The sequence below is a fragment of the Acomys minous genome (genome assembly GCF_964271855.1).
Source record: "Acomys minous genome assembly, chromosome: 1".
Taxonomy (NCBI): domain Eukaryota; kingdom Metazoa; phylum Chordata; class Mammalia; order Rodentia; family Muridae; genus Acomys; species Acomys minous.
In genome coordinates, this window is record NC_140483.1 from 132,118,374 (window position 1) to 132,143,655 (window position 25,282).

Sequence of the window (25,282 nt, forward strand, 5' to 3'; positions counted from 1 at the left end):
TAGGATAGGTTGCTTACGAAGTGGACGAAGGACAAACCATACACGGAATTAAAATTTCCCTCTTTACATCTCAAGATGGTAATAGTCGAGCCAATTTTAAAGAACGCTTTAATAAGGAAAACGAATGGGAAAATGTCCTTTTTTTTTTTTCCTTTTTACAAAACTGTATTGCAAAAGGAAGTAAAAGTTGTCACGCCCAAGAAAAGAGCAACCTGACTTATTTATTCAGTGTCTCCAAACTTCCCTCTCTGGCTCTTCTAACCCTCATCCAGCACAGGAAAAGCGGGTGTGTGCCCCAGACCAGGAAGAGGGTGGACGGGCTCCGGGCGGCCGAGAGAGGCGCGGGCCTCCCGGGAATACCCTCCCGAGCCTGGCCAGAAGCCGGGGTTCCATCTGTTCTCAAACCCTCCTCGCTTCTGTCTAAACCGAGAGCTACCTTTTCGCATAGAGGTCTCACTCGCTATCTCACAGAGGTACAGAGAAAAATCAAAGAGTGAACGCCTATACCTGTCCGGACCACCAGGCTCTCGCGAGAGTTCGGGCAGGGCTACTACTTTCAAGGACGACCTCGCGAGAGGGCGGTGTCGGAGGCGGGGCACGGCGTGGCGGGAATTTCGCCTGCTTCCGGCTTGGTCTGGTGGGCGCCGGGTTCCGGTTCCAGGCTTGAGAGTCTTCGTACCGAAGGGCACGCAGGATCCACGGTATTCCTGTACGGCCGCCCGCCCGCCCGGACCGCCGCGCTGGGGCGGCGAGAGTGGCGGCGGGGCTGTGTGCACCACCCCGGTCCGCTCCAGGGAACCCACCTGTGGCGCGTGGCGGCCCTCAGCACCCATCTGCAGCCCGGAGGGAGCAGGCTCGGCGTTAGGAGGTCTTGGCGGCTCTCATGTCTGGGGCTGAGACTCTGGAGGACGCCGGGGGCGTTTCTGGACGTTTTGCTTAGGATTTTCTGTTTTAACTCCCCGCCCCACCATGTGCTGAGGGGGATATTTGTGGTCTCCGAGGTAGCCCCTTAACCTTTCAGCTGGTTCCACCGTCTCTTTGGAGCCTTAAGGATAACTATACGGAACCACGATGTCATTTTAGGGCATGATGTAAATCATGGATGGCTGTTGTGCAGTGTCGACGTTCATGACTGACAGCTTACAGCTGGAGCTGGGGACAGAGCGGTGCAAACCCCCTTGCTTTTCTTGCTCTTTTGACAACAGAGAAGGAAATTTTTTTTCTGGAGAGTCCTATCTTGCCAGTGGCGCTCTTAAGCGGTAGGTTAAAAAAAAAAAAAAAAAAAAAAAACTAATTGAAGATCCCCGCCCCCACCAGTATTTAATTATCACTAATGTCTAAACCCGGTGCTCATTCAGCCTTGTTTGCTATAGGCTTAGTACTAGAAGGTTCCAGTCTGTGTTGCTGCCCGGCTGGCTTTTGAGTATTATAGGAAACTTCCTTGGTAATTGATAACCTCTCAGGAGTGGGTAGCTGAACATTTAATTTACTTAGACTGGTTTCTGAGCCGCGTATGGTTTTGGAAATGGTATTTCCTTTTAAGGACAGTACTAATCTCCAAGTATTCAGAAGTTTGTAAGTAGAATGTGACTGTTTTTGAGCATCTGCATACAGAAACAGTACACTTCCATCAGTAGAATGATGAATATTACAATAGAGTAGCTGTTTTTGAACTATTTTGGTAATGCCTTTTGAAGCAATTTCATTAAAGAAGAAAACCGTTTTGTTGATTTTATGATTATACTTAATAACTGAAAAAATGACTTTAAAACATGCTACATAACTTAATGATGTCATTCTCCAGGCATAATTAAGAATATTTGGTAATTTAAGAATCCATTGTCTCATTCAAAAATTAAATACTATGACCTAAGACTACCATGTATATTGTCTAGAATCCTTTTGGCTCTCCCTTTTGAACTATGTTGCATTTCACGTGTTTTACACAATATATGGTGTAAGGTACCTAAGACTTATATATGTCATGTATAGTCTGTATGCAAATGATTAAGTCAACATTTTCATTACAGGTTACTTTTAAATCTTGATCCATTGCCAACTAATTTTGAAGAGGATACAATAGAACTATTTGGCATTCAATGGGTTACCGAAACAGCATTAGTAAGTTCATGTCGAGAACTCTTTCATTTATTCAGGTATGTATGTGTCCATTTTTAACTCCAGTGCTGTTTAGTTTTGTTTTTTAATGCTGTCTAGTTTTACACTTCCAGGTTTTTTTTTTCAGTTGATTACAAAAGCATCAAGGAGATTGCTCCTGTTTTGTTGCTTTGTTGGGTGTCTTACCAGTAAACAATCAAGCAATAATGGCTGATAAAATAATGATTTTAAAGAATTGTGTATATTGTTTTTCAGGATCCTTATTAATGTATGTCTGGGTGTGGTGTGCGCATGTGCATGTGTGATGCTAGAGATGAAATCCAGGCTATTGTAAATGTTAGGCAACTGTTCTACCACCCAGCTATTCTGGCACTGAATAAATATTTACATGTGTTTATAGCATACCTATTCAATACATAACATTGAGACGGGGTCCCAGTTGTAGCCAGTGTGTAGCCTAGGTTGACCTAGAACTCACGGCACTCCATCTGCCTCGGCCTGCCCAGTGCTGGAGTTATTGGCATGATCTATCATGCCTGGCCATCTTGCCCTTTCCTTTGTTATTTGATACCGTGTTTTGAAGACCTACATTCCATGAGCCTTCGTGAAGTTATGTCAGTGGTTTGATTTTTAATACGTGTTTTAAATTTCTTTTAAAGTTAACAAAAAATCAGGTTTATGAATGTTTCACCTGCTAGTATGCACGTGCATTACATGCATGCCTGGTGCCCACAGAGGTCGGAAGAGGGCATTGGATCCCATGGTATTGGAATTATGGATTTATGGATTATGGATGGTCGTGAGCCACCATACATAGTGGGAACCAAATTCATGCCCTCTGGGAGAGCAAAGTGTGCTTTTAACTGCTGAGCCACCTCTCCAGCCCTGTGTAAGTTATTGAGGGCACAACCTGAGCCACTTCTCTGTAATTCTGAACATTATAGTGTATGTTTTTCTATCCAAGAGAGTTTGAAGGCAAGTAGGAATGATGAAATGAGATTACTATCAGGAATTTAAATGAGACATCACATGGCTTTACAAATACATTTAAAAAAAATTATGTTACTTTAGTTTGCTTTTTTTATTGATGTGATTAACGGCCGTGTCAATAAAACAAAACAAAAAACTTGTGGAGAAAAGGTTTAGTTTATTTGCTTACATGTTGTAGTCCATCCTTAGGGGAAGCCAAGGCAGGAGCCTAGATGTAGAAACTGAAGCTGAGACCACAAAGGAATTCTGTTTTTGACTTCTTCTCCATTGCTTGCTCAGCCTGATTTCTTATACTACCTCAGAGCACTTGCCTGTGGAGGGCATCATCCCCACTGAGCTGGGCCTCCCATAGCATAGCAATCATGGATCAAGAAAATGCCTCACAGACTGCTGTAGTCAAACTGGTGGAGGCATTTTCTCAAATGAGGTTCTTGTCCCCTGATAACTAATGTGTATCCAAGTTGACTAGGAACTAGTCAGGACAGTAATTCTTCTCATTTTCTGAACCACTGTATGATACAATTTAACATAAAACTTAACCCTGGAATGTTCTATGTATCTTAAATTTCATGGAGATTCAAATCTCATTGATGTCGAATCTTTGAATTTCACATAGTTCCTGAGATCTTTCTTGTATAGATATTTGTGTAAGTTTAGATAGAGATGTATTTTTTCTTTTAAATTTTACTATGTCTGAAGCTGACTTTTAATAATTGCAAAGTGAATTACAAAAAGCAAAGCTATCTAGTAGCGTTAGAAACAATCTATGTAATTGCTATGTGCTTTACATTATGCTAAAATTTACTCTCACATTTTTTAAATCAGGCAACAGCTATTTAACTTGGAGTCGTTATTACAAGTCAAATGTGATTTTGGTAAGTTTAATGTGTATTTAATTACAAAACAAGAAGCACACCCAATAGATTTCCATGTGGGGCTCTGATATGTAATTGGTGTTTCATATGAAGTAAGTGTGCCAGAGGGTCATAATATAGTATATTTGGTACTCTGAAAGAGTATGTCATTTAAATTTTGTCACAGCTGAGATTTATAGAGTTGTTTTCAGTTATGTGGAATTCAAGGTAAACCTGCCCGAAAAAACCCCTAAACTTTACTGAGAGAATTCTTTGTTTGGAGGTGAGGGGTTGGGTGGAGAACTTAAAAGATAAAGAGTTAACAGACCTCTAGGACTCTTGATCTTTTTTCCTGCTTTCTACTTGTTTCCTTTGCCCGTTAATGGGCTGATTTAGTGGAGTAGTACAGTGTTTTGTGAAAGAAGTTGAACAGCAGTGTTTTTATTGCAGCCCAGCTGCTTCTTGTAACAATATTAGTGCAATGTAGCATTTGACTGTGTTCAACCTAGGTTTTAAACTCAGCTAATAGTGTGTCTGTTCTGTACCAATTACTGTCTTACTGAGTTTTTGTAAAGTTTAAATGCCATGATGCATGTTAAGTGTTTACCTGTGTCTATCATAATGCCTAGTAAATAGAGATCACCTAGAACATGTTTTTGGTCAAATAGGTTCATTAATTTACCAAAACATTGGGTAAATGCACATGTACTTGCTGATTTGTGTAAGAAGTGAAGGCTATAGGGCTTTATTCTGGATTGGATGCTCTTAAGGAGCAAAGGCAATTAGATGAAGACACAGGAAGGAAGGGTGGGAGGGTTTTCAGTAATTAAACTGGATTTAATAGCAGGAAGACAAAGATGTTCCTGTGGTAGGTCATTACATAGAGCAGTAAATACAAATTATCATTGTTTCATTATCATCTAGTGAGACTTTCATTTTAGACATACAAAGTACTTACTGCCTGGTGCAGAGAGTTTTCATATGTCTCTTAGGCTTCCAGGTTTGCTTTCAGTTGAGGCAGAGTTGACTCATCTTAAATAATTGGATAATTATTGCTTATAACCTTGGTGACTGGTGACTTGTTCATCACTGTCCTTTATTGATCTGTTTTTATTGTTTGGCTTTTCTCTCGGTTCTGTGATACATGTTTCTGTTTGTTTGAATATCTAGTAATGTTACATTGTGATATATGCTATGGGTTTTATATATTTGGTTCCACGAAAGTTCAGTATTCATCTTGTTAGTTGTTATTTTTTGTTCTGGCTTGTTATTTAATATTTGTATTCTATTAGTCTTTCTGAGATTTGCTTTCAGTTTTGTGAGGGATTCTATAAGTAGCTCCTAGTAGCCTAGAAAGAAGCCTGGCAAACTTTTCTGACATGTAGTAATTTATGTTTTTCATTCCTGATAATTAGGAACTTGAACTGGTTCTAACCATTGTGAATTTCATAAGAGTTGTTTCTAAATGCCTCACGTTAGTCGAGGGCAGCGCTTCTCAAACAGTGTGTGACCTCTTTGGCGTTGCATGTCAGGTATTTACATTATGATTTATAACAGTAGCAAAATTACAGTTATGAAGTAGCAATGAAGTAACTTTATGGTTGGGCTCAACACAATGTGAGAGCTGTATTAAAGGGTCGCAGCACTAGAAAGTTTGAGAATAGGTGATAATTCTTATAACTGAGTAGGTCGGCACTAAAGAGATCTGTAAATCAGCAGACTCTTGTATGGTTTCTTTGTTCTAGTGTGGTTTTTGTTTGTTTGTTTGTTTTAATACATTTATTTTTTCTAAATTGAGATTGGCTGTCTCCTTAAGAGGAATCTATCTGGATTTTCCCTGGGATAGTGGCTTAGAAATTACCTCCAGATAAGAAGCTGTTATGATCATAAAGTTCCATCTCTCTAGGATAGAATTCTTATATTGTCATGACTTAGTACCTGAAAGCTTATTTTATGTTGTTTTCTGGTTTTTAAGTTTAAGATAGGTAATAGAATGTCTGAAGCTTTTATTCTATCTTACCTAGATGTGGCAGTGTTAGCAGTGTTTTTGTTTGTTTGTTTATGTTCTCTGTGTAGCCTTGGCTGTCCTAGACTTGCTGTGTAGACCAGGCTGGCCTGGAACTCACAACTGGCCTGCCTCTGCCTCTGCCTCCCAAGTGCTATGATTAAAGGCGTGCACTACCACATCTGGCTTTGTTAGCAGCTTTTAGAGAATGCTATTTTCATAGACTGAGAATCATGGAAGTTGGGATTTGTCTGTTTATTGTTGCTATGACAAGAGTATTGAGACTTAATCACTCATTAAAAAAGAGGTTCTAGAGACTGAGAAACTTAGAGCTCGCAGCTCCATATTATAAAGGCATAATTTGGACCTCATAGACACCTGTAAAAGAGTAGTGAACTCATGTGACAGTAGGTCACTGTCTTAGTAAACAATCAGTGTGGTCCATGATGAGAACTAAGAGGTGTCGTTCATCCTTCTGGTCAGCTCTTCAGGTTCCTTATCATCCAACACCACCAAAGTGGAAATTAAATTAAGTTTTCAAGGGATAAACCAAACTCAGACTGTAGCAAGCATCAAAATGATTTACTTGGTGAAGTTATAGCTCAGAGCCGTTTTAATATGTAGCTATTAGTATAATTTCACTTTTGTTTTTCTACTCTAATTTTGCCAAAGTAGTAGCTATTTTATTTAAATTCAAATAAGTTTTATGTTAAATATGGATGAAAAATTTTGCCTATAATTCTTATCATGTTTTCTCTACCTTGGTTTGGTTTTGGTCTCTTATGTATTATAATGTTTATCAGTGCTTTGTATATAGCAGCAAATATATATAATTCTTTGTGACATGAGTGTTGATATTGAGTTAAAAGGGTGGCAGGAGATCAGTTTAGGAGAATTATTCCAAGGTTATTTGGGCCTCATAAATAATTATAAGGAGTTTTGATTTCATTATAAATATAGTTGGTGACCTTTTGTCCATTTTTACTTGAACAATAAGAATTAACTCACAGGGCCAGAGACATGGCCCTTAGGTGGGGTTACTACTCTTAGGGAGGAACTGAATTTTGTCTCTTAACACACTCTATATCAGGCAGCTCATAACCACCTGTCACACCAGCATTAGGAATATCTGATGGTCTCCCTGGGTACCTGTGTAGATCCACACACAGACACATAATTTAAAGAAAAATTCTTAAAGGATTCACATTTTAAGCAGATTTTGCTTAAGTAGATTATAAGAAGGGAGAACAGAGTCCTATTGTGGGTTCTGTTGTAGTGGTATGAGAGTCTAGAGAAAGAAAGTGGGTTATTTTAGAGTATTTGTTGTAAACTTATTAAGACTGATAGGTTAGATATGAAGTTTAGCCTGTTACAGATTTTGGCCATTGCTTACTAACTGTTTAAGCTATGACTGATAGTGTCTGTTTCCTTTTCAGGGAAGATAGCCACCCTGCACTCCAAAGCAGACAGTATTAGGCAGCAATGTGTAGTGTTTCTCCACTACATTAAAGTTTTCATCTTCAGGTAGGATAACAGATGAGTATTTTTATTACTTCATTGATATCTACCTATGTATCGTATGTTCACATAGACTCTTATATATTTATTCTATCTAATGACTTCTTAGGTGTCTGAAAGTACAAGATGCTGAGAGCCACAGTCTCCCTGTCCATCCCTATGAGGCTTTGGAAGCTCAATTTCCATCAGCGTTGGTTGATGAACTTCATGGATTACTTCTATATATTGGACATCTAGCTGAACTTCCCAGTATTACTCTAGGAGCATTTGTAAATCAAAACCAGATTAAGGTTTGATTAGTTTATTTTTTTAACTATATATCTTTTTCTCCCCCAAGAAAAAGAGTATTATTCAAGAATAAGAAGAATTGGTATAAACACAGCATGAAATAAAGCTCTGATCGTCTATCTTGTTAATTATGTATTTTTTACTATATATAAATGTGCCTCACATTTCTCCACTTACACAGTTATTTAACTTACAGGAAATATGGGAAGGATTAGATTGGTGTGTGTAAAGTGCTTAATATATTACACTGAATCAATAGCTGTTCTCTATTCAACAGTGTAAATGTTAGAAGTTTCAAATAAAAATTAGCCTCTTTGAAATTTCTGTTATACTCATTGATAAAGGTTTAGTCAAATGCCGTGTTATTTATATGTTACAGTAAAACTTGAGAAAGAAAAAAAAGTCCCTCTCTTTTTTTAAAAGATAGTATATTATGAATCTGAGGGTGGCCTCAGAAAATTATCATATGAAAAAATATACATTCACAGCTGGACCTTAATATTATACCTTAATGGTAGAGTGTTGATTGCATTCAGTGTTGGGATCAATCCTTAACACTCCAAAGGAAAAAACTGTACACTTTGAAACCCATAGCTCTGTATTCCAATCCCCCAGACATTTTTTGGAATGTAGTTGGTTGGCTTAATTTTGCCTCTTTTTCACCAGTGATAAGTACACAATCTGAAGTTAAGTACACAATCTGAAGTTTGATTTTAAAAATGTTACTAACATCATAGCTTAGCTTACAGGTAAATTTCAGGTTCTATATGAATGAAAATTAGAACACATGTAAATGAGAAATTATGATAATTTATGGAATCTCTTAACTTTTAACCCCTTCTGTTGTATTTGGCTTGACTAATATAAATAACTATGTTTTTGGTAACATGATACTTGTCAAAATTTATATTTTATTTTGGTAAACTTTAACAACAAAATACTGACTTTTTAAAAATTTTATCTGAGATCAATGTGTAAGAAGAATAAAAAGTGTTCTAAAGTAATTTCTAGGTTATGGATTTGATCCATAGGAAAGTAAGTCAATAATTGCATTTTACATCCTGTCATATGATAAAGGTAGATTTTAGAAAAAAAGGGAAATTTTCTGTTTTCTGTAAACTGTCCTGGTTGTATTTTCTGGATATCTATTAAATGCATAAGACAATAAACACGAATAGCTTTTGTGTCAGTATAGAGAAACCTTTGTTCACAAGTGTCTTTATCTAAGGTTTTTGCGGACATTTGATTTGGTAGACTTGAAAAAATAGTTTATTTCAAGTCTATAAATATTAAAGCAGGAGATCTTCTTATTAAAGTATAAAACACATACCAAAATACTATTCTGTAATGAAATAACCTATAAAAAAAGTATGACTTTTACATATTTTTTATATACAGTGTATCAGCCTTACATACAAACGGCATTGTTTTAGCTACTTCCAGTTGAGCATCTATCTTGATTTTGTATTAGAGAAATTACTTATTAGATATTGCATATTACAAATAGTTTCTTTTATTTCTCTTTGTTTCTTTTTTACCAATTAACCTGACTTTCCAAGAAGATGATTGGCTTTGTTTTTGTTATAGTTGTTATGCTGCTAAAAATTACTTTGGTGTGTATATTTATGGCTGCAATTTATCTCTTTAAAAATATGTAGGGGGCGGGTGCTAACGAGACCCTTCCGAGGTTAAGCGGATGTTCTTTCAGAAGACCTGGGTTTGATTCCCAGCAACCAAATGATGGCTCACGAAAATCTGTAACTCCAGTTCCTGGAGATCTAATGCACTCTTATGGTCTCCATGGTCACTAGGCATGCACATGGTGCATGTACATACATGCATGTAAAACTCCCATGCACATAACTAAGAAAAATGTGGGGAGGGAGGAACTCTTATAATGGTTTTTGTAAATGGATATGGTAACTCTTAATGGATTATAGTTTCTTCATTGATGGGAGGTGTCATATGTATCTTTTCCTTGTTGCTGCTGCTTGTTAACTCTCCCCGTGCCACTATGTAACTAGTGTAGCATTTTAATTTGTTTGTATATCTGATAGGGAAAACCCTTTATCATTCTTCAAAGGTATTTTAATAGAACTTGTTAGTGTTACCGTATTGTTTTTACAGTGATCCCTCAGTGTTGACTAGTGGTAACCTAGTGCAGCAGAGAGCTAAAAGTTCTGACTTGAGTCCAGTAGAATTGTTTTAATGCTTAACCATGAATTGAGAGATAAAAAGTCTTTCACCTTTTTATTTGTTTTCTTTCTTTCTTTCCTTTTTTTTCTTTCTTTCTTTCTTTTTTTTTTTTTTTTTTTTTTTTTTGGTTTTTGAAGACAGGGTTTCCCTGTGTAGCTCTGCTTGTCTTGGAACTCACTTTATAGACCATGCCTCTACCTTCTGAGTGCTGGAATTAAAGGCGTGTACCACCACACCCAGCTGTCAAATGCCATTTCTTAATGAAGATCTTATAGTTTGGTGTGATAATCTGAAATTCACTTTTTTATATTTTATATAAAGTTCCTATGTACTCACTGCATTGAAGAATATCTCCTAGATAAGTTCTAAAGCAAAAACTATCTTAAAGATTCCCTTGCAGCCTCATGGCTAAGTAGAATCAGCTGTTGGCTGGAAGGAATCTGTGCTGTCCCAGTCTGTTCAGCCATTTCAAGTGTATGTCTGCATTAAACCATCAATTAAAATACATCCTTTCAAGGATCTTCAGTGGAAGAATTCTCTAATCAAATATCCCCCCCCTTTTGAATAGTTAATTGGTAGTTTATTAGTTCTTCTAGTGTGTATGCAGTTTTGTAATGTTGTGCAAAATATCTAGTCAAGTATGATTTTTCTTACTCATAGTTAATAATGTCATTTACAGCTCTTCCCACCATCATGGCATTTATTACACCTCCACTTAGATGCACATTGGCTGGTGCTGGAAATACTGCACATGCTGGGGGAAAAACTGAGTAAGTTATGAGTTCCTTAACTCTTTTTCAAAATCCTAAGTTTCATTCATTCGTTCATGATTTTAAAATGAAATTAGTCAGCTGAGTACACTGGTCTATGGTCTGTAATCCCAGTTCATAGGAGGCTGAGGTAGGAGGGTCATGATGGCAGCCTGGATTGTATGATGGATTCTGGGTCAGCCTGAACTACATAGTGAGACCCTGTTCAAAAGAAAGTGAGCAATCATTTTACATTATAAGTACTTAATGACATCAAAAAAGTAGATAATAAATGCTTATGTTCCCTTTTCACCCAGAGTGTGCATTCTTCATGCCTACCCAATTTCCAGATAAGTGGGAATAGGTTGGTCAGTTTATTTTTCAGTCTTTGATCTTTTGGTATACATTCGTTCATTTTTGCTTATAACTACAAGTGGTTGGTATGGTTGGTACTTTTCATTGTGGTTTTTCATTTAGCAGAGTGTGTGTGTGTGTGTGTGTGTGTGTGTGTGTGTGTGTGTGTGTGTGTGTGAGATTTGAGACAAGATCTTTTTCCCCCCTCAAGACAGGGTTTCCTTTGTGTAGCACTGGCTGTCCTGGAACTTCCTATGTAGACAAGACTTTCATCAAATTCACAGATATCTGCCTGCCTCTGAGTCCCAAATGCTAGCATTAAATGTGTACATCACCACTGCGTAGCTGAGGCAAAGTCTCTCGCTGACTGAACCTAGACTTGCTATTTTGGCTAAACTGACTGTTCAACAAGCCCTCATGGTCTGCCTTCCTTAGCACTGAATTATAGGTCTTTGCTGGCTTTTGCTTGGGTGCTTGGGCTTTTGAAGTTATGTAGCAGCATTTTACCTACTAAGATTCCTCCCCAGCTCCCACTTAGCAGCTTTTTAGAGATCTATTTGGGAAAGTACACGTTCAGTTTTTCCAAGGTAGTATGTTACAGATCTACCACACTTACTTAGCTATGCCTGCTTTTTAACAGTAGTTTCTAGATTTGTTTTATATTATAAATAGTGTTTGCCAGAAGACACATATGTGTACAACTTTAATCTGTATACACATTCTTTTTTGTTGTTGTTTTGAGACAGGATTTCTCTGTCACCTTGGCTGTCCTGATCTTCCTTTGTAGACCAGGCTGGACTCAAACTCACTTAGATCCTCCTGCCTCTGCCTCCCAGAGTGCTGGGATCACAGGCCTGTGCTACTGCACCTGGCTCTAGTCTGTATACACATTCTAGAATATATTTTTGTAGACGTAGAATGGGGCACTGAAGTTTTGACATTAATTTTATATTATGTCTTCAGACCCTTGTGGTGATGGACAAATGTTTTGCTAAACCATGGAAAGAGATACCAAGTGTCTTTTCTTTCCCCCCTCAGTGGGTTTTTTTTTTTTTTGATTACCAGTTAACTTCAACATCTTTGTTTTGTTTTTTGTTTTTTCGAGACAGGGTTTCCCTGTGTAGTCTTGGCTGTCCTGGACTGACTTTGTAGACCAGGCTGGCCTTGAACTCACAGTGATCCACCTGCCTCTGCCTCCCGAGTGCTGGGATTAAAGGCGTGCACCGCCACCACCCGGCAGCTTCAACATCTTTACATATTTTACTTTTCTGTTAATTGTCTGTTTATTTCTTTTTCAAATTTTCTAACTTTTTTAGGAGTTTGAATAGATGGATAGTAATTTTATATTTTGTTGGTCCTTTCCCCTGCACGGAGACAGGGTTTCTCTGTATAGCCTTGGCTGGTAGTTTTATATTTTGAATGCTGTAATTTATTTTATTCATTTGGTCTTCTTTTTCTTAAGACAAAGTTTCACTATTTAGCCCTGGCCTACCTATAACTCAATATGTAGATCAGGTTGTCCTACCTTTGGAATGCTGGGATTAAAGGTGTGTGTTTGTGTGTGTGTGTCCACATCCAGCAAATGTTTGTTTGTTTTGTTTGCTTTCTTTTTGGTTTTGTTTTTTGTTTGTTCCTGGTATTGACATTTGATGTTTCAAATTTATGTATGTTTTGATTATGTATGTACATAACTATGTATATAGACATAGATAAATAAAAGGCACTCACAGATTTATGACTATATTTCATATACTTAGAACAATATTCAAGTGGGCACACTGTGATGTAGGTATATGTTTTGGTTATTGTTTGCCTTGGTTTGCTCTGTTTTATGCCACAAAACAAAGTAGTCAGCATACCAACATCAGTTAAAAGACTAATGTTTTAGCTGCTTTGTTCTAGAGTTGTAGATTAGGACTTTTTGATGTTTTTCTTTATTTTAAAGTGATAGAACAGTAATACTTTTCAAAAATGACTTTATTAATACAAGAGATATTAATTAAACTGAATATTGACTTGAAAAAGTTTTTTAGGTAATGCCTATTCCAATACATAAGTGGTTATTCTCAAATTTAACTTACCCAAAAGAAAGAAAGAAAGAAAATTCTACATTGTGTTTTACTTTAGAAGAGTTAGAAGAGGTAAAATTGTCTTATGAGAATTAATAAAATCTGTGGGGTGTTTGTTTTTAGTTTTGGTTTTGGTTTTTCAAGACATGGTTTCTCTGTGTATCCCTGGCTGTTTTGGGGCTGCTTTGTAGAGCAGGCTGACCTTTGAACTCACTGAGATCTGCCTCTGCCTCTGCCTCTCTCTCAGTGCCTCAGCCTCTCGACACCTTGGCCTCGGATTACAGGTGGGTGCCATTGTACCCAGCTAATCTAAAGTTTTAAAATAGAATATATTTTATTTTGCAGAACAAGTTGTTTATGGTCGTCAGTTTATCAGTCATGTAGGTGACAGTTTAACCAATGTCAGCCTATTTGAAGAACATTGTGAAAATCTTCTCTGTGGCTTAATAAGCCTGTCACTCAACAGATATGACAAGGTAATGATTTAACAGCTATTAATGTTTTAATGACAACAATGTTTAATACATGTGGTTTAATATATAAGAATTTGAAATAGAGTCTATGTTAATGTTTCTTGTGTTTGGTTACCAGTATCTGGGAGCTAGATTGAAGACGAGTTTGATATAAATGCTTATAATAGGCTAGAATTCATCTTACATCTTAACTTTTAAAGTGGTATATTAAATATAAAATTAATACATATTAATGAGTTAATACCTTTTTTCTTTTAAAGTTTTGTGGGTTTTTTGTTTTTGTTTTTGTTTTTTTTTTAGTTTTTCGACACAGGGTTTCACTGTGTAGCCCTGGCTGGCCTGGACTCACTTTTGTAGACCAGACTGGCCTCGAACTCATGGAGATCCGCCTGCTTCTGCCTCCCGAGTGCTAGGATTAGAGAGGTGTACCACCACGCCCGGCAAATATCATGTTTTGATAGTTATATCCATTATATAATGTTTAAATCAAATTAAATATGCATAAAATCTTTATCATTATAGTAAAGACATTCAGATGCTTTGTTCTAGCTTTTCAAAAACTTCTCAAATAGATATACGATGTAACTGTCCTGACTGTACAGTAGTAGACGGGAACTCCTTATTCCGGCCTAGATATAGCTTGAAGCATGTTTGCTCTGCCTTATAATAAATGCAAATGTATTTCAAAGTTTCTATGAAGAATCTTCGTGTGTGTGTGTGTGTGTGTGTGTGTGTGTGTGTGTTAGTGTGTGAGATGCATTAGATACAAGTAAACTGACTTTGAGGTTGATTCCGTCCTATATTCAAAACAGGTGTTGAGTAAAGAATACTGTACTAAAGAATACTTACACGAACGTCCCTTTCATTTTCCTTAGGTGCTGTTGTACTGCTGTGCAGATTTCAGTAGTTATGACAGAGATATTTCTAACAATATCTTATATGTGTACTGCTTGTTCCATGCTTGAGAAGTTTTTTGTTCTTTAGCTCAAAATCAGGTTTATAATGTACTTTGGTTGTAAAGGGAATTTTTAAAAAAAGTTGGTGAAATGATACTTTTCCTTAAACTGAGAAAGCATTCTAACTTTTTGTAACAGTTAGCTATGTTGCATGTAAATAGCTTTGTTTCTTTTTGTAGGTTAGACCTTCAGAAACATTAATGATTAATCACTATCCATGCTCCTGTGTTAAAGAATTATGGGTTCTACTTATTCATCTTCTAGACCACAGAAGTAAGCGGACTGTTGCAGAAGTAAGTTGGAAAATTGATATTTAGTTGTTGTGACTAGTTCCTACATTGAATTTTCATGTGTAGGAGAGTGGGTGCTCTAAGCACACACAGTGTTATGTTCGCATACTAGGGAATTCTGCTATGTTAGCCTGTATCTTCCAGAGAATGTGCATAAGTAGAATGTATAAGTAAGTTTGTTATAAGGGGTTGACTAATATAGAAGCTGATCGTGGCATAGATCCAGGAGAACTATTTATACAAGTTTCAGTCTGAATCAAAGCCTGTAAGCCAGGGGAGCCAGCAGATCTAGGTTCATTCCAAATCTGAAGGGAGGGGAAATGCTACACTAACTTTAAGAAGTCTTCCTCAATCTTTAGGGCAGCTTTGTAGTTTCAGTGACATGTCTGGTTAATTGGAGGGATCGACATACATTAGGGAGGGCAGTTTTCTTTACTCAGTATACAAAAATTTTTTTTGTTTGTTTGTTTTTTGCGTTTTGGTTTGGTTTGGTTTGGTTTTTTGAGACAGGGTTTCTCTCTGTAGCCTTGGCTGTCCTAGATTCTCTTTATACATCAGGTTGGCCTCGAACTCATAGTGATCTGCATGACTTTGCCTCCCAACTGCTGAGATTAAAGGTGTGCACCACCACGCTTGGCCAGTATACTAATTTAAATGTTAACTTCAGGAAAATTTAAAATATGTATCTGGTATAACATTTAACCTATTATCTGGGGACTCTATGCCTGATCAAATTGACACATAAAATTAACATTACATTGGTGAAATGAAATGAGAAGAATGCGAAGGATTATAATGTACCACTTTTTATGTAGAAAAGAAGAAAAAAGTGTGTGTGCCTACTGGTATACACAAAGACGCTGGAATGACAAGGAGCCAGCCTTGGTGAAATAGAAGTGTAAATTGCTGAGTGCAGATGTTGAAGTGCCACCAGCAGTGAGGCAGGAGCTGGAGATAGATCTGCCTAGTGGTTCTGTGGTAGGCAGCCTGAGGAGTTCTTTTCAGAGAGTTCTGAAGTGAAGCTAGACTTCCTGACTTCACCTAAAAAAAGTATTTGTCAGAATAAAGCAGAATTGGAGTTAAGAGAGGTTTTTGTTTATTTGTTGTTTAGATTATGATTACATCAGTTCTTTTCTTCCAACTACTAGTCCCTTTGCTCTTATTCAGATTCACAGCCACTTTTTCTTTATTGATATGTCATGTATATTTCTGTGTATTGATGCTTTGCTCTGGGGAAGACTAGTTTTTCCACTCTTACCATTCCTTAATTTTCTGTAATTCCTTCTGTATGTTGAAGCCTCCTGAGCTTTCTCCTTTTCAAATTAGCATGTCTCTGCAACCATAACAGTGACAGTTCATGGGTGTAGCTCCTTGACACAGCAAGCTTCCTGTTTCTATGACTCAACATTTTTTTTTAAATTACCACCACTCCCTTCTGAAATAATCCCTGATCTATAAGTGCATTAGTTTCTTGTTGATATTATCAGGTTAGACTGAGTTCCACCACTTTTCATTTTGATAATTGTTGTTTTTTTTGGTAATAGTCTCCACTGTTGGAAAGATGAATTTTCTTGAGGAGGGGTGAGAACTACATGTACCTGTGGGTATAAGGACAGAGTTTTAGAATGTAGTTAGGCATTATGCAGGTTTAGTAAAGGGCAGTTGTCGTTTTGTCTTCAAGATTTATGACTACTAGCCCAGAGAGGCTGGTTAGGTTTCTGGTACCAGGTGTGATTTCCTTCTTGAGTGGAGCTCTTAAGTCCAGTTAGAGAGCTGTTTACTATTGCCAGGTGTGAATACTACACCCTTATGGTTATCATATCTTTCTGGTTATTGTAGTCCATAGTTTGTCATAGGTGGTAGTACTTTTGCTTCCTTCTGTTAGAAACTTGCATGGAACGTTCTGGTACCATGAAAGCTAGCCTTCACGGAGGAGGTTTTCAAGTCAGATTGACATTTGGTCATTGACCTCTGTGTCTAAGGTGCATCGTTTTTAGTAGAGATGTACCTTCAACCTCTGGTTGGAAGCTAGTATTAGTAGCAATATCCTGAGTGTTATAGGGGTCTCATGGGGAACCCTAAACAACTCGAAAGAGGGCTTCTCATGCTTGGTATTGGGGTTTTTTTTTTTTGTTTGGTTGGTTAGATACCTTTTTGGTCAAGATTCTCTAGTGAAACAACTGATGAAAAGAGTCTGTATGAGAGTAGGATTTATTAGCGTGGCTTACAGATTATGGTTCAATTATTTCAAAAGTTGCTGATTCCTCATAGAAACTCCATAAATCCAGTACTGGTTCAGCCCAGGAGCTCGGATGTGTGTCTCAGCTGTTTTACAGTGCATTTCAGAACTCTGAAGTACACGCTAATACAAGAATAAACTTGGCAGCGAGAATGAGGGCAAGCAGGCAAAGAGCAAGCGCTTCTCCTTTCCCATGTTTATATAGGCTGCCACTAGGAGGCTTTGTCCAGTTCTAAGTTCAGTCTTCCCATCTCAGATGGTCTGGATTTAGGGTGCGCCCTCCTACTTCAAATGATTCAGTCAGGAAAAATTCCTGACAGCTTTACCTAGCTGCTCAAAGTTTTAGTTAATTCCAGATGTAGTCAAGTTGATAACTAAGAATAGCCATCACAAGTCTATACACTGTCAAGTTGACACACAATCATCTCCTTATGTCATGCTTAATTTCCAAATGAAAACAATAACTGGGTCATCATTATCCCTAACATAACCATGTATAGCCACAAACAAAACGTATTTTAAATAGCTGGGAATGTCCCTAGAGGGACATTCTATTAGTTTCTTAAAGCTTGAAATTGATAATGACTGACGTTTTCTCAGTTGATGTTACATTACCTGACAAATCAAGGAAAGAAAATACAAATATCTGTGCCAACACATTCTTAACGGAATATGACAAATATATGTCAGTTATAATCCTCATTTCTGAAATTGGTCATGTGACCTTGGCTATTATTTATAACTGCCTTCCTCTGTTACCATTCCATATTTCCTCCACCCTCAGCAAGAACCTGAGCAGGTTTTGGTTCTTTTCCTGGAAGAATAGCCATACCTTCATTCCTGAAGGACCTGTTACCTTTGTCAGCCTGCCTGGATTCTGTTGTAATTTCCCATTAACTTTAATTACAGTACATAGTAGCAGCAAGAGATGCCCTAAAGGGACTCCTGTATTGTAGGTATAATTTTTCTTACCTTCATTGTAGAGAAGCCATCCAAATTCCCCCTGATAGTCTAGATCAGTCACCCATCCTAATACTATTACTCCTTCTTAGCCTGTTTGCATAAGAGCATCAGAAGCCAGAGTGGACAACGGAAAGTCTGAGGTTCTAGTTCAATGGAATATTTGAATGTTTATTGTGTCTACTAGCAGTACCACTACCCTCTCTGCAATCCAAACTATCCCTATTTTCAGGTGACATGATATTATATGTAACATATGTTATATATACAGATCCCCAAATTTCTACCAGAAAACTTCTAGAAAAGATAAATAAATTCAGCAGTGTTAAGATACAGAATCAACAATAGAGTACACCACCAACAAACACACAGAGACTATGGATACACTCCCATTTCCAACAGCCTCAAAGAAAATAAAACACCTTATATCAGTTTAAATATGTCTTTCTTTAGTTTGGAAACATTTTCTTCTATGATATTGTTGAGGATCTAGTCTATGCCAATAACTTGGTTCTTCTCCTTCATCTGTGCCTGTAATGAAAAGGTTTGTTCTTTTCATGGTGTCTCCTATTGCCTGTAAGTTCCTTTCTGTTGGACCAGTGGGGGAAAATTCTGAGTGCTTGTGAAGGATACGGAGGGAGCACTGGAAGTGAGAATATAGATCTCTGCATTAGTTTGTTGTAGAAAGTCATTTCTCCAAAAATTTATTTGAACATGATGAATATTAGGCTGTAGGTCTTTGTACTTTGTAGTACTTTGTTTAATCTCCATAGTGCTCAAAGTTCCTAAAGCGTTTAGGATTGAATTTACCTCCATAACAGGCCATTGGAAGGGCTATTCTTCTGTGGTTATAATAGAGACATCAGCTCCAGAATGAATTAATCCTGAAAAAGTTTTTTCTTTTATTTTTAAATCCAATAATGGTTTATTATTTTCCTTTAATAAATTGCTTAAAGCTACAATTTTATTTGTACTACCCTCATGAAGTGCAGTTTTCCATGAAAGTGCTACATAAAGCAATAATAATTGTGCAATTTTTTTCTTCTGCTTTAAATTGCCAGTGGGCACTGGGATCACAACTAAAAATTTCTCTACATAATCTTCATCAGTGACTCCTGTATGAACTATGATTCTTTTCATGGATAAACTACAGCAACCCAATGGAAATCCAGTTGTTCTAAGCAGTACAGGTCCAATATCCTGTGTGTAATTTGAAAAGGACACTGGAAAGGGGAAAGGGTATCTCTAGGGCAAGGACTGTCAATAGTAGCACTTCCTTGAGTAGCAGCTTATAACAAAAGAATAGATTGATTACGGCCTGAAACTGGCGCAAAGGTAACTGGTTTTGGAATTAAACCCTCTAATTTTACAGGGCCGAAGTGGGGATCCTCAGTCTGCTTCCCTGTTGTTGACTGGTGGTATTATTGTAGCTAGGCGGCAATCTTTCACGTTCAGATTGGCTCAGTGTTTTCCTTTTTTTGCATTTTGGGCATAAACTAAATCAAGAAACTTGTTGATTTTGAGCATTCATTTGTTGTAAGGGAAGTTTGCATTGTTAAAGTTTGTAGACATCTATCATTGCTGTTTGTAGGTCCCCACATTTCTACATAAGTCCCTAACATTTTCCGTCTTTTTCTGAGGTTTGATTATTCTTTGGCAATCTTCATTGGCAAACTCTTGAATTTGTTCCTCTTTTACTTGTTTTTCAATAGCACTGTCTCCCTACGAATTCCACATAAGGCTTAAGGGACCTTATAGGATTTTTATATAAACTAGACCTGTAGTGAAATCAATTTGTGTTCAAGCAGCCATGTGTAGGAGAGCTGTGGGAGCATAAAGCAACTGATGGTCTGTTGATACCCATCTATCTACCAGTCTCTGTCAGCCTTTCATATGTGACAGTTCCAGGGTCACCTCTTAGTCTTAGTTGTTGAACTCTCTATGGTCTTTATTTGTAAGCTACATTTGCCCTAGAAGAAGTTGGGAAGGGCTAACAACCATTTTAGCAATTATATGAAAGCGATATGGCTTTATAATTATGAAATATATATGAAAATTATTGTGCGTTATTGCTTCAACAAAAACAATATTCAGAACAAGTACGGAGCAGTAGACCCATAGGAAGAACAGGCCTTTTGAAAAGTGCTTGATTATATCTATGTTGGATCCTTGGTAGACATTTCAGTTTTGCAGAAACTGTACTAGAAGTACCAAGTGCAGCCCACGAGGCCAGGGAAGAACTGGTAATCTTCTTTTCCTTGCTCTGCTCTAGCTTGCTAGGTTCTGAGTTTAACATTTTCATAGACTCCAAAATCTGCATCAAGAGGTGGAGAGAATTAAAGACTGAGTATCAAATTCCTCACCTCATGCTTCCAGATTATCTTCAGGGAATGGAGATTATGTATTTAAAGGAGGCTCCAGTAAAGGAGCTGAGGCAACTGTTAGCAATATAGTTGTCTGTAGCGCTGTTTTTACATTTGATTTTTCATGAATTGGAAAAATTTCCTTTTTTGCCTTTTTTACTAGTTTTAAGATTTGATTATCCAGTTTATATTCACTCAAGAAATTTGCCATCTCCTTTTCATGATTAGTAGCCCTCTTTTCTTAAGTATTTTGATGACAATTCAAATTAATGCCAAGTGACCAAAAACTGAACAGGGATCTTCAATGTATACCTTCTCAATATTCTTTCGGACTCTGTCCTGTATTTCCCCATTTAAAGTTTCTTCTGGGAACCAGGGATTATAATCATACACTTGCAAGCACTTGGGTTCCCACTCTTATCTTATAGCCAACTTTAGGTCCCTGTTCTGGTGCCATTTATCACTGCTCTGGAGATGGTGGCACCTAGGAGTAAGGAGCTGATAAATGAGGCAGACTAAAGTCTCACAATATCCAACTTTTTTTCTGCGCCTCAGACAGTTTATAACCTAAAAATTAAGAAAGGTCACATGGGTAAAGTGCTCATGAGTTCAAGTTGCGTGCATTCAGAGGCCAGTATGCACGTGGAAAGATTGTTTTTCTGTAGAGGCATATAAAAGATAGTTAAAACATTTAATTGAATAGCAACAGCAAGCAGTAATGAATACTCTGAAGTAAACTCACTCCAATTCACTACACCTGGGAGGAACATGAAAATACATTCCAAGAACAACAGTTTTGAAGAAACTGAGGTCATAATACTCTTGCCCTGTTTCCTTGGACTGTTCACACAAGTCCTCTGAATTCTCACAGGACTCCATTTCTGGACTGTGTTCTGATACCTTTAAATTTTTTCTCATAGTTTTTGTTTATTTCATCCATCTCCCTGCTCCCCATCCCCCCAAATCCTTATGTTCTATCTCCTCAATTCATTCTATTTGTAAGGCTTCCCTTTGAATTTTCTATTTGGGTTATTGGGTTTTTTAAGTTCCATCTTCATTTCAACTTGAGTTCTATTCAGTGTTTCTCTATTGAATTCCGTTCTCAAGTCCTATATTATCATTTCCATCAGCTTTATATTTGTGTTTGTCTATATTTGTTGTATATTTGGGTATCACTCAGGCATTTATTCTCTTTAAGTTCACTGAGCTGTTTCTTTGTATCTTTTTACTTACTGACTGATTTATCTGTCCTTCCTTCCTTCCTTCCTTCCTTCCTTCCTTCCTTTCTTCCTCCTTCCCTCCCTCCTACCCAACCCACGCTCCCTCCTCACCCTCCCCCCCATCTTTGGTCTTTTTGAGGCAGCTAGAACACAATTTCTAAGATAAGCCAGGCTAAATAGTGAAATCCTGTTATTTATGGTTCTTTATAAATTGTGCTTAGCCTTAGAAGTACATAGTCAAGTTGTATATTCTACCATCTAAATTAGTACTTCAACTTTGTACTGTGCTTTTATCCATTTGAAATATAGATGCCTTCAATTACTTCTTTTTATATTCCATTCAATATACCTTCTAAACATGTTGATTATTTTTTAGCGTAGGAAACATTAACATGCTTCTAAATCAGAGATAAGTGAAAAGCCACACTGAAACTGTTTTGATGCAAGATAGGAAGACAGAAAATTAAGGAGACATTATGAGTAAAAAGATATTTACTCCAGATATCTCTACATAATATTTATCAGTTACAAAGACGAAAACAGTAATGCCATAGATCTAGATAGTCTGAAAGATACCACATTAATCACCTGTAGTAGGAAAAGGTGACACCATGTACCTCTCATGATGCAGTGAAAGAGTAAGAATGTTTCAGTTGCTTTCTTGCCCCAAGTCTGTGAGATTATCATGAAGAGTCATGTTTCGGTTTCTTTAAAACATAAAGGTTATGCATAGTAAAATTTGAGAACTGGTATAAGTTAAGATATGCTGAAGCAAAATGGTAACCAAAGGCAGCTCAGGGCTGTTCTATAATGGTGTCAGAAAGACTTAGAGTAAATGTTACTGTGCATAATACAAAGGAGAGAAACACAAGGAGGAGATAAAGAAGCATCTATATGATGTTTTTATTTGTTGTTAGAAAAGGAGAGGAATAAAACAAAAAATAGTAGAATAGTTTCTCATTTTTCATAAAAGTGAATCAAATCAAGAAACCCAAAGGACCCACTTAGTATAAATAAAACAAAGGAAAAAAAAAGCCCTATACATTGCCGTGACACCACCGAGTTCAAAAACAGATTAAATAAGTAACAAAAGTATGGAGTGAAATTAGGGGCTGGGTGTGACAGAGTAGTAGAATACTTGCACTCAATCTCTAGCGTCACTCGCAGAGGAAAAGTGACCCTTTGATGAATAGCTAACTTCTCAGCAGCAGATAGAGGAATCCAGTGGAGGAACTGAAATAAGCAAACTCATACTCATCAGCTTAAAAATCTCCATCAACAAAGGTAAATAACGCCGTTTCCAGTGAAACAGCATAAAAAGACACTCCAAGGTAGTTTCAATAGAAGAACAGATACTAGAGTGGGAAAGGAGTGAAGTATGGGAAAGAATATACAGAAAACAGGAACTAAGTAATTTACGGTGGCGATAGTTAATACCAGTCTGACAATGTAGCAGGGCCCTGCCATAGAAAAAACATTTTAAAAAGCCTTGAATAGAGCTCAGTGGTAGAGCAAACTTGCCTGCACAGACAAAGCCCTAGGTTTAATTCTCTGAAAAACAAACTCTCAAATTGCAATGATATTAGCATGTAAACTAGGTTGGGCATGAATGAATGAATTTTCTAAGAGTGCTGTTTTATCTAAGAAAACACTGCTTTTCCTTTACCAAGACATTTGAATTTGTCTTGTTATTTTTAAGGTCACCATTAAGAATAGACTCAGAAACAATATGCAACCAAAAGGAAAACATTTGTAAATACAATAGGTTTGCAGATAGAAGTACAGTATAAGATTATTGAGTTAAAAGTTTTATTAATTATTTCTTATAAGGATTGCCAGATGATATATTTAGAGATATACTTTCAGACCATTCTGTAGAGTGTTGACAAAAGACACCTTTAAATATACACATCAGGGTTCATAAGTGATGCTCTGTTTTGTATGTATACTTCATTATGAACAGGAAAAACTTTTAAGTCAAAGGTCACTAAAATAGTATCTTAATTTAACTGAATTATGTTCTTTTTGTTTCTATAGTCATTTTGGAATTGGTTGAATAAACTACTTAAAACACTTTTTGAAAAATCCAGTGACCAAAGAAGACCTTCTGTTTCTCTAACCCAGGCCAAGGATCCATTAGGCTTTAGTTGGTGGATCAGTGTTCATGTAGCATCACTGTACCAGATTGATCGCCATGGTGTATCAGATGAAATGGTAAGATTTAGATTTGCTTCTGTTGGGAAGTAAATGTAAATAAAAACTCAGGTCACAGGGAAATGATTTTTCTTTTGTATTTCTCTATATATAGTTTTTATAAATATCTAATCTTGAAGTTCATATTTTTATTGTTTGGTAACTGAAAAGCAATTCATAAAACACTTGGTTTTTAATGCTGGCACTGCTTAAGCTTTTCTGATCCCCTGTTTCCTCATGGAAAAAATCATGGGTTGGCTTTGCTCAAAGGTTTGTTTCTAATCATAAATACTGCAAGAGTGTCAAAGGGAAAGTATATGTTTCCCAGAAACGAATCAGTTGGTTTTGCATATATGTAATGAAAGTATTTCTTTTGGGGCTGGAACACATACTGCTCAAGCGGAAGACCTGAGTTGTGTTCCCTGTACCCACACTTGGAGGTCCATAGCTGCCTGTAACCTTAGCTCCAAGGAATCTGCTGTCCTCTTTGGGCTTGCTGCAGGCAACTGCAGTGGTACACAACCCACACAATCGTATAAATGCCTCTTTTGTATAACATTTCTTTAGAATTAACTGCTTTTCTCAGTTTAGCCTATTTAACTATTGAAGCTATCAAGTTTGCTTCAAACAAGAAGACAGATTTTTATCCATTCTATTAATATTTTTAGTTAGAAACATTCTTTTAATATGATCAGCTGGCAATTAACTTGTATAGCTTGTTTGTTCTAGACAGCCTGCAGTGGCACTTTCAAGGGTGCAGTGCCTCATATTGGAGTGGAAATATGTGTGGAGTGTGTGAAGAGTGACCTTGAGTTTGGGTTCTATACCAGTGTATCTAGAATTAACCTTATTTTGTATTTACAATTTTATTCCTTCTCAAGTCTCTGATGGGGTTGAAGACCAGTTTACTTTTACAATTAAGCTTAGTTGCTTAGAAGTTAAGATAGTTTTAGGTCTAGATAGATAAATTTATGAGATATGATAGATATTGATTTACACTCAGAATTTTTAAATGCACAAGGTAGGAAAGATGTTTTCTTCAAGGCTGCCAAAACACTAAGAATGTAACATTTATATAATTCCTGATTGTTTCATGGTTCTTGCTGTAGGTAGTTTATGTATATATGTGTAATAATATAAATGTATATGAAAAAATATATGTAATAAAAAAAGAAACATTCTTTTATAGTATTACTCTTGTGATTTAAATCACCTAGTAAATTTATTTGAAACCCTATTTGGTGTTTATAGTTTCTATATATGTATAATTTCTCTGATTTTCAGAAAATAACAGAATTATACCGATATATCAGTTCCATGAAATTCAGACTTCTAAGTCTGAGGCAGGAGGATTGACATAAGTTCAAGGCTAACCTAGGCTGCATAGCGAATTCTAGGCTAGCCTAAGCTTCATAGTAAGTTCCAGATGAGGCTACACAGCTCACTG

At 36.9% G+C, this 25,282-nt stretch overlaps 1 protein-coding gene across 4 annotated transcripts in view; it reads left to right on the forward strand.

The window, feature by feature from the left end:
• The first annotated feature begins 675 nt into the window (after nt 1–675).
• The window catches only part of MMS22L (MMS22 like, DNA repair protein), a 120,633-nt gene continuing 96,026 nt past the window's right edge, over nt 676–25,282 (forward strand). For 2 of the 4 annotated variants that reach the window (XR_014781234.1, XM_084792890.1), the window contains exons 1-9: nt 678–1,259; nt 2,031–2,156; nt 3,934–3,983; nt 7,404–7,491; nt 7,595–7,775; nt 10,649–10,739; nt 13,487–13,617; nt 14,750–14,863; nt 23,680–23,856. Coding sequence is in view for 3 of the 4 variants with exons in the window: in XM_084792890.1 (XP_084649016.1) it covers nt 1,099–1,259; nt 2,031–2,156; nt 3,934–3,983; nt 7,404–7,491; nt 7,595–7,775; nt 10,649–10,739; nt 13,487–13,617; nt 14,750–14,863; nt 23,680–23,856 (1,119 nt within the window). In the remaining variant the exon portion in view is untranslated. Of the gene's footprint in view, nt 1,260–2,030; nt 2,157–3,933; nt 3,984–7,403; nt 7,492–7,594; nt 7,776–10,648; nt 10,740–13,486; nt 13,618–14,749; nt 14,864–23,679; nt 23,857–25,282 lie in introns of all 4 variants that reach the window. The other 2 variants (XM_084792892.1, XM_084792891.1) reach the window with 2 other exon arrangements.